A 10,196-nucleotide genomic window follows, 5' to 3' on the forward strand; every position below is an offset into this window, starting at 1 on the left:
TAGCTCTTATAGTTTATCAAATTTTTTATTAAGTCTTTATAATTTAAAAGTTTGTAATTCGATCTTTATACTAAATAAAAATTTATAATTAGAAATTTATTAATTTTTTATTTTCAAAAAATCAAAATAATTCTAGCTCGAATATAAAAGTATTTTATAGTTTATCTTATATCAAACATAAAAATAAATATTTCAAAAAAATAATTGCAATTTTAACCAAAAAATAGTTAGGAATGACATAATTAAAAGATTTAATCTATTATAAAAAATTAATTACAAATTTTTAAATTATAAAGATTTAATTAAAAATTTGATTAAAGTATAAAGACTATTATTTCTATATTTTTGTCTAGTAAATTAGAGAGAATGTCCAAATACACATAAAATGTCACTAATATATAGATATAAGGTGAAATTAACTACGTAATTTTTATGTTACAGTTCATGGTTGTCCATGCTGCGCATTCAATCTTTTTGGCTGTATGAGATATTGCTGCATCAAAACTGATAAGGTGGTTTACACAGTGCCCCCCTTAAGTGGTAACTATGCAATTCTCTTCACCAGAATATATATATGGTCATAAATATTTACTCTATCCTGCTGGATTTGAATAAGTATCTCACATTTTTCCTTGTAAATAATAATAATAATAATAATAATAATAATAATAATAATAATAATAATAATAATAATAATAATAAAGCTAGGACATAGTTACAATGAATAGCTAGAAAACACAAAAATAGTTACAATAATAAAATACAGCTCAATAATAATAATAATAATAATAATAATAATAATAATAATAATAATTAAAGGTATGTTAATGGTTTAGAGAAAGGGGGTTGAATTTATGTATGGTCACCTTTTAAAATTTGTTCAATTTGGCTTCAAACTGGATATGGAACTTACTTGTTGGTGAGTCTATTAAGTTGATATTTTAGGAGGCAATTTTAATTTGTCTCTTAGGCTGCGTTTGTTTCCGAGAACAGGACATGACAAGACACTGAGAACAGGATAGGACAAGACACTGATGGACAGAGACACAAAATTTTGTGTTCTTGTATTCTGTTTGGTGATAAACTAGAACAAATTATAAAAATCTAATTTATTCTCATTTTTTTCATTCAAAAATTTTGAGATGAAAAATATAATAATAAAAAATATAATTATGAAAAATTAACAAGAATAATGAAAGAAAAAATAAAAAATAAGTTGTGTCCCTTATTAGTGTCTCTGTGTCCTTCCTGTTAGGATGGACACAAAATACACTAATTCAGTGTCTCTGGACACATTGTCTCTGTCCATGTCTCCTTTATCAAACACGATTTTATGTCTCTGTGTCTCTGTCTCAGTGTCTTGTCTCTGTAAACAAATGCAGCAATGATTGATCAGCAACAAAGTAAACTCTTTACTTTTGGTTGCTGTGACTTCTGTGATATTAATAAAGTAGGAGATAATTTTGTTTTGTCTCATATCGATGGACAACAAAAGAAGAGTAGAGAAGAGAGAATCACATAGCCATGTATTCTGGTTCAATTACTATGTGCAATGTCACCTACATTCAGTCTCCACCACAACAGTGATAAAATTTTTACTATTTTTTTTAAAAATTACAATCACAAAATTTTCTTAGGATTTAACCAAATTCTATATGATACAAACCTAGTTTTTACTCAAGTTAGATTTGGTTAGGTTCATTTTTTGGACTTTTAAGGGTTAAGTTCGATTTTAGTCCCCAACGTAGAGGCCAAAAATCGGAATCATCCCCAACTTTTTTTTTGCTACAAAATGGTCCCGAAAGTTTTAGTTTGTTTTAAAATCATCTTTTTTACCAATTTTATTTGTTGTTACTGAATTTGGCTTGAATTTGGAATATTGTTGGATCGGAGGGAGGGGAAGGAAAGGGAAGAAGGGGGAGGGAGGGGTGTTGAGGAAGAAGAGGGGAGGGGTTTTATGCGTAAAGTAAAGGGAAAAGGGGGAAGGGGTTACGCGAAGGGAGAAGGGGGGAGGGGGTTCGGGAAGAAGAGGGGGAAGGGTCTTCGCCGTCGCCACTGCCATTCTTCGCTGCCGCCACCGCTGCTCTTCTCTGCTTCTGCTTCCATCATTCTTCTTCTTCTTGTTTCATTCTGCTTCTATTATATTTGTTGATTTTTTATTATTGTTGTTTCTGGTTGATTCTGATTCTGATTGATTATATTATTTCATTGTTATTGTTGTTGTTGTTGTTGTTCTGTTTCTGTTTCTGCTCCTGCTTCTTCTATTTCTACTTGATTCTATTGTTGATTCATTGGTGATTTATTGTTGTTGTTGTTGTCCTGCTGCTGCTTCTGTTTGATTAATTGTTGTTGTTGCTTTTGGTTCTGTTTCTGCTTGTGCTTCTGCTGGTGCTTCTGCATAATTTTGGGGAAGAAGGGGAAGAAGAGGGGAGGGAGGGAGGGGTATTTTTGTCCGAGGGACAATTTTAAAACAAACTGAAAATTTGGGGACCATTTTTTAGCAAAAAAAAAAGTTGGGGACGATTCCGATTTTCGGCTTCTACGTTAGGGACCAAAATCGAACTTAACCCGAATTTTAACCACTAAGTGCTCACCAATTTAGCAAGAGAATATTCTTAGAATTATGTATATAAAATATAAATACAAACAAAAGAGTTTGACATAATTTTTGACTTTTTTTAGATAACTCTCTCTATCTTTTTTTTTCAATGGCTTTTACTGATATCTTATTTAATGTCTTTTTTTTATTAAAAAGAAACAAAAAAAGATGAACACCNNAAAACGGATTAATTACACGACCCGCCCGTAGTGCTGGCCGGGATATATATATTCAGCAAAGCTACATAAAATATATACTTGTCAAATATATTTGTCATCATTAACTACATACATTGGCATTATCCTATTCTTCCTTCCTACATTTTTTGCTACTTCTCCATCAACAAATAAAACTGATACGGTTGATGCATTGTCACTACAAAAAAATAATTTTATTGTCACGCTTTTAAAACGTGATAAAAAGTTAAAAAAATGTGGCGATAACTTTTCACCATATTTTTTGAATTACCGGCACATTTTTAAAAGCGTCACATCTGCTAGCGTGGCGATTGCTCTATCGCCACGTTTTTGGTGACCTATTATCATGTTTTATTTTTTGTCACACTTTTGTAGATTGTCACACTTAAAAAACGTGGTCCTATGTGAGAGATACAGCCATGCTTTCAAAACGTGGCGATAGAGAGATAAGGCCACGCTTTTAAAGCGTGGCAATAACGAGAGATATGGCCACGTTTTTAAAGCGTGGCGATAGCATGACATACGGCCACACTTTTAAACTGTGGCGATAGCCTTATCAAATTTAAAAAAAAAATTATTTTTCTGATTTTACCTTTATCATTGCACAATATAAATTTTTAGTCTTTTTTAGTATGCAATTTTTATTACAAGACAAATCAAACAGTAATTAGTGACATATATAATTTTTCTATAATTGTTTTATACATTGATACTCAAATACAAAATAAATTTCGAGTTCAAAACTTTGATTTCTCAACAAGCTTCTCAACCTAAGCATAAAAGCATAGAAATAATCAAATAGCCAATACATCATCTCTATATATTAGTCCCACCCAAAAAGAAAACGTTAGGGCACTCTTTTTAAATGGATAACAGAACGAAAGAAATTCAAAAGTTTAAAATTATAAGTCACATTATATATAATGAATTCTATGCTTCTCATCTACCAACTAACAACAAAAAATGAAATTCTTTAAATAGTACAAAATATTATTAAGTGGACAAATTAAAGAGAAGAGTTAATCACTAAAAATGCCCTCAAATTATTCAAATGCTGACAAAAATGTATCCGAATTTTACTATCGACAAAAATGCCTTTAAATAATTTAAAAACACAATAACAATACCCAACAGTAAATATATATTTTCAAAAAATGTCATAGAGATTGAATTTTGATGTGATTTTTTACCAGCATAATTAAAAAAAATGAGATATTATTATTCTTAAAATTTGGTAATTTTTTCTAAGTATATATTTTTTTGTGATTTTTTAAAAGTATTATTAGTTATTAACAAAAAAATTACAAAAAAATATACTCAACGAAAAATCACCAAATTTTAAGGATAATAATATCTCATTTTTTTAATCATGCTTGCAATAAATTGTATCAAAATTCAATCTCTAATGTATATTTCGAGAAATATATATTTAATGTTAGATAACCTTGCAAAAAAAAAACTAACATTAAATATGTATTTCTCAAAAAATACATTAGAAATTAAATTTTGATGCAATTTTTCGCAAACATGATTAGAAAAATGAGATATTATTATTCTTAAAATTTGGTGATTTTTTGTTAAGTATATATTGTTTTGTGATTTTTTAAAAGTATTATTGGTTGTTAACAAAAAAATTATAAAAAAATATATACTTAACAAAAAATCACCAATTTTTATATATAATAATATCTTATTTTTATAATCATGCTTGCAGAAAATTGTATCAAAATTTAATCTCTAAGGTATTTTTTGAAAATATATATTTACTGTTTGGTATTGTTGTTGTGTTTTTAAATTATTTGAAGGCATTTTTGTCGATAGTAAAATTCGAGTATATTTTTGTCGGCGTTTAAATAATTTGGGGGCCTTTTTGGTGGTTAACCCTAGAGAAAACAGAATAAATATCTTCTCAATTTACCATTTGTTCAAAAGACATTGCTTTTTTATGATTCGAAAATTTTTAATTAGTTTCTAACTTTTTAAATAATTGGTCTAAGCGATTCCTATTATTGATTTAAGCGGTTTCTGTAATAAGACCAGTAATAAGAAAAGATACTTCATCCTTGAAACTAGGTAAGGGATTTTCGAATAGTGAAAAGATATTTCATCCTTGAAACAAATGTTTAGAGACCTAAAAGGACATTTACTCGAAAATATATAATGCTAAATAGCCTACAAAAGTAAAAAGCATACCCTTCAATTTCTGAACTACACGAGAGTGAGACAAATATGTTGATTCATAATAATATGAAAAAAAAAACTTTTTCACTGTCACAATATGTGCTTTCTTGAGACCAGGGTATTCCTCGGACCAGAATTGCAAATTGACTTGGATTTGGAGCTGACCCAATGATATGTCAGTAAGGTGCCTATATTCCTGATGAACACAAATAAATCCTGATATCAAAATAGTTTCTCTTTATACTATTGTCTATTGTGTGTAAACATGTAATACATAACTGGATAAGAATTCACAGTAAAGCATCTAGCCCAAGTCTCAGTTAGTTGTCTACTTTAGTTTTTCACAAAATGAAACTGATATAAATGAAAACGGATTAAGAACCCCCCATCCCCCAGAATCAAACAAATAAAGCAATAGCAATTAGTTAACAGTGATGGAGGACAGTGATGCATATCAAACAACACTATGGAGGAGAAAACAAATCAATAAAGCAATATCAATTAGTTAACAGCAGTAGTTGGAAAAAAGAAATAGCTTCAAAATGAACGAGAAGAAATCAGCAAACTGAACAGATATTACAACAATTAAACTAACTTCACATAAAAAAACATGATAATTAGTTAATGCGGCCAATAACTTCCAACAACACAAGTACTCAAAAAGAAATTATTTAATTTTAACACTCAATATATTTGACTGGTTTTAGAAAAGTTGCTAGCAAAAGCTATGCAACCACCACAAATAACTCATTATTCTGTAGATATTTGAGGAGCAATAGTTTACACTTTGTGCTGCCTCAGAAGTTAGTTTTCTATCAATTCTCTTACTTTATGCTTTCTTCTTGCCAGCTTCCATTTATTTCTTCTCTGCTACGCTTGTAACTTCATTTACTGCACTATTTGTTTCTTTCGATGGTACTTTTCCATTGAATTCATTCTCAGTAATATACATTTAACCTTACTCGAGGCCAATACACTCTAATTAGTAATTTCTATAGTTTGATAATCAACACCCTTCCACAGTGCTGACTAGTTACTATAAATTGCATTGTAAATAGGCTTGTCGATGATGACTGATTTTGTAATGCCAATGTACTGAGTGTATATATAATAGTACATTGAAAATGTAAAACAAATAAACTTTAGAATTAAAAAAAGAAACATAAAAACATGTCATTGATTCTTCCAACTGTAATTAAGATAATTTTATCAACAATTCCAGACAAAAAGAAGAAAAAACTAACAAAGTTCATTTGGGATCTATCTCACATAGTTCCCGCAATTAGCAAATTAGGCTAAAAATGATAAAAGAAAAACAGAATTAAACAATAAATCAAAGCTTGACAATTGCCATGCATAATTTCTCGTCAACTCGGAATGACCAAACTTGAACAACATCATCCTTTTCTAAATTGTTAGCCTCTGCAACTTTGACCCAATTTGATCTCAGAATATAGGACATGCTAACTTTCTCTGACTCTGGTCCCTTGTGCATGAACCACTTAATCAAAGTCAACTCAGTGATTTCCAGCGAGGGTTGGATCAATTTCACCTTTATTCCCTTTTTCTCCTCCAGAATTTCTAGTTCCGTGGGAAGCAAGAAATCTTTGTCCTTGACCTGCTGTAACGGTATCGAAAGCCGGTTTTGTTGCGGATTCAAATCAGAAGGATATAGAGTTTTTTGAATGAGCAGAGTAATCCTGCTGCCACCCATATCACTTATCAAGTTCTTGAAATTTTGTGGCAGTTCAGAGGGTTCTTGGTTTTGGTTGACAGGTTTCTTTGATTCTCTCTTGGACCAAGAATCCATTGAGCTAACGGTCTTCTTGGAATTCTTGTTCGAAACCCGTTCTTGATCGGCACTGGGGCTGTTTCTTTCTTGGTTGACTGGTTTCTTGGAAGACTCCTTTGAAACCTGTTCTTGGTCGGCACTGGGGCTTGAATTTGCAGCACTACTTGAAGTCTCTAAATTAACTCTCTCTAAGAAGTTCCCGGGGAGGTTAAACAGAATATTAACAACTTCAAGTTCATTATCGTTGAAATCAAACTGTTTATTTTGAATAGAACAGTCTGTTTTTGTTTCCTTGATAATCATCCTCTTGTCCTCCTCCTCGTTAGCCCCTTCAAGACAGTAACCAAAGGCGTTTGCTGCCGTTCTTGCCTTCCTCTTGCTTGAGAAGGGCACCTCAACTGTAGAATCATCAGAATTCCTCTTGTTGGATGAAGATCGTGGTTTGCATTGTAACCATTGGCAGCGTAGTTTGGCTTTATGCGTTTCCATTATTTTCTTTAGCAATGAAGATTGAAGAGAACGTGAATTTGGCACAAGTTTGGAAAGTAACGTTAATGTGTATACTTCATTCAATCAAGCACCTCTTCTTATAGTATGTTAATTTGTTTGACAGATTAAAATTAAATCTTTCAATTAATCAGTATCTTCTGATTTACAAATTAAAATTAAATCTTTCAATCAATCAATATCTTCTGATTTAAAAAAAGGTAAGTTAATTTCAAGATTTGAAAAGATTACAAATAAGATAAATTAAATCAAAGATAATCAAATCTAAGATTTAAAATTGATTTCATAGAGATAGTATATCTCTGTAGAACTATTTTTTTTTTGGCCAATTTGATTCATTATTAATGGTAATATATACACAGTTGATCAATTTCACAATGTTTCTCTGCGACATCCTCATAGAGCTTCAAGTACAGTGTGTCCTTCACTATAATTCCAGTCCTGCAGAGTAATTCTAAACATTTTCCATTCTAAGAGTGACACCCCGAGGGACCCCAAAGATAAGTTAATTTCAAGATTTGAAAAGATTACAAATAAGATAAATTAAATAAAATAGTGAGAAGAAAAAAGAAGATAATCAAATCTCAGGTTTAAAATTGATTTCATAGAGATAGTGTATCTTTGTAGAACAAAGGAAAAGAAAACAGAATTTGATTCGGTTTTTTGGCCAATTAAATGAACTGCATCTTCTATTATCATTGCTCTTATAGTTTGTTATTATTGCAATTGTGGAAACCTGTTTAGAGCTTTTGTTCCTGTTCCTTTTCTTTTTTTTGAAGAATGGAAAATATTGATTACAATATGTACTAGACAAGAACAAAATATTATTTTGGTGATTTTATGAAAGAAAAAAAAAGTGGCTAATTTTTTCCATCATGTCAATGGTTTGTTTTAAATTAATCCTCTTGAAGATTCGGAATGCAGGAATTATTCATAAAAACTAACAATGAAAGAGGGCCATTTACCATGCCCCTTCTTTTTTTTTTCTTTTTTTATATATATGTATTTTAACTGGGCGTTCATGCTGACTCTGATTTTTGCCATCTCATGCATCTTGGTAAACCCTGTGAATTTAGGTGAAAAGAAAATGATTAATTCCATAATTCAACGAACAATAGTTAACTGGGGAACAAATTCAAGGGTTTGATTGTAATTTAAACTCAATAAAATCTGATATTAGAGTTTTTTGAACAACAATAGGTGAAGCTAAACAATTGTGTTTGTCAATAGGTGAAAGATTTATACACAAAGGTTCAAAATCATATATACTCCACGGTTGATGATAGCCGAGACATCAATTGTCACTGAAATTAGAGTTTTTGAGCAACAGATGGTCGTTTATAGTAACTGATATTTTTCGAAATGATGATGACTAATTCATAGTGAAAAATAAAAAAATAAAAACCTGAACCAAAAGATGTTATACATGCATTAAATAATACAAAACCAGAAGTTTCTTAAGAGTTTTTCTGTGCAGTAATATACAAAGAATTCAATTTTAATGCAATGTGACCTGCGAGTATAATTATAGTTCATTGACCTTTATGTGGTCCAGATTTTATTTGGCGAGGATGAACACAAGTCAGGACAACGTCAAAGTTTATTTGGAAAAGCAGCAAGCATCTTTTCTTCAAATAATAGCTTCATGAAGGCGTTATGATGATCTTTTAATACATTTTCTCATCATTGTTGCATCCCAACCTTAAATTGTGGCTCATGTCAATTTTTGTGATCACTTCAAAATTCATATTAAAATAACAGTACAGCTTGTATAGTATGCTACAGTGCTACATAATGCAAGTATATAAATGATATGGCATTAAGGGGGGAAATAAGTACATACATTAATAGTATTGATGGTTTCAGTGGCTAAGAGAAGGGGGGATTAAACAGAAAAATACAAAACAGAATACATTGAAGGAGAAGAGAAAACTGTTAGCTCAGGTAGCTCTGAGAACACTGTGCCTCGCACTCTCAAATTTTCTCCTTGCTTCAAACAGTGGCTGCCCACCCTTAATATAGAAGAGGGGAGCCTCCACTTATTGAAGCCAAAACCGAACCAACTTCTTCCTCCTTCAACAAAACCGGTTCGGCCACATAGAGAGAGAAGAGATAACCATGCATTAACCAACATGCAATTACCTCTAGTCCTTTCTTGATCATCACCCTTCATCAATCCGAGCTCTCCATCCTTGGCTTGCTCTCCAAGATGGAATTCTGGCCCTTGATGCTTCATGATGATGATGACTTCATCTGCTTCAATCTCTGCCTTCAACCATCACTTCGCCATAATGTTTCCCAATTCTATTTTTCTTTCGGACCATGCATGCAAAACAACTTGGGCTTAATGATAATATTTAAGTTCTGGCCCAATAGTCAACATTTGCTTTCCTGATAAATTTTGTAACGGATCAAGCATAGGAAGCATTCATCAAAACTAGATATGGGCTTATAATAACATTGAATTTGGCCCAATAATTAATTCAGCCATTTGATAGGAAACATATAGCTCGGCTGATTTTTAATTTGGGCTTGCAACATTTTATTTTCCGGCCCAATAAAAAAATCCTGCACAGCAAAATTAACTTAATTAACACATGATTAGATTAATAATTTTGATGTTAATAATGTTTGATCATCATCAAATTAGTTTAGAGTTTTCCAAACTCATCAATCTCCCCCTTGATGACAAACATTATTAAAATTGAAATGGGAAAAATTTAGAAAATGAGTAAAGAATACTCCCTTTGATTTGAATTTCTCCCCCTTTCAAAATGTCACAATGCTCCCCCTTGATGTATGCTTATGTTACCAAGGGAAGCACTCAACCTGTAACATTTTTAAATCAAGCTTCAAGTAGTAATGTTATTTAGCATATTTTATAATGCTAAATGCTTGATTTATGAGCAGTTTTAATTGA

The 10,196-nt window shown here is 31.1% G+C and overlaps 1 protein-coding gene across 1 annotated transcript; it reads right to left on the reverse strand.

Moving 5' to 3' along the window:
- Nucleotides 6,311-7,258, reverse strand: LOC110264997 (B3 domain-containing protein At3g25182-like). The gene has a single exon (XM_021107708.1). The coding sequence runs from the start codon at nt 7,256-7,258 to the stop codon at nt 6,311-6,313; it is 948 nt and encodes a 315-aa protein (XP_020963367.1).

The sequence above is a fragment of the Arachis ipaensis genome, chromosome B07 (genome assembly GCF_000816755.2).
Source record: "Arachis ipaensis cultivar K30076 chromosome B07, Araip1.1, whole genome shotgun sequence".
Classification (NCBI taxonomy): Eukaryota; Viridiplantae; Streptophyta; class Magnoliopsida; order Fabales; family Fabaceae; genus Arachis; species Arachis ipaensis.

Bases quoted from the DNA above. Each gene is read 5' to 3' on its own strand.
- LOC110264997 (XM_021107708.1), bottom strand. From the start codon at position 7,258: ATGGAAACGCATAAAGCCAAACTACGCTGCCAATGGTTACAATGCAAA.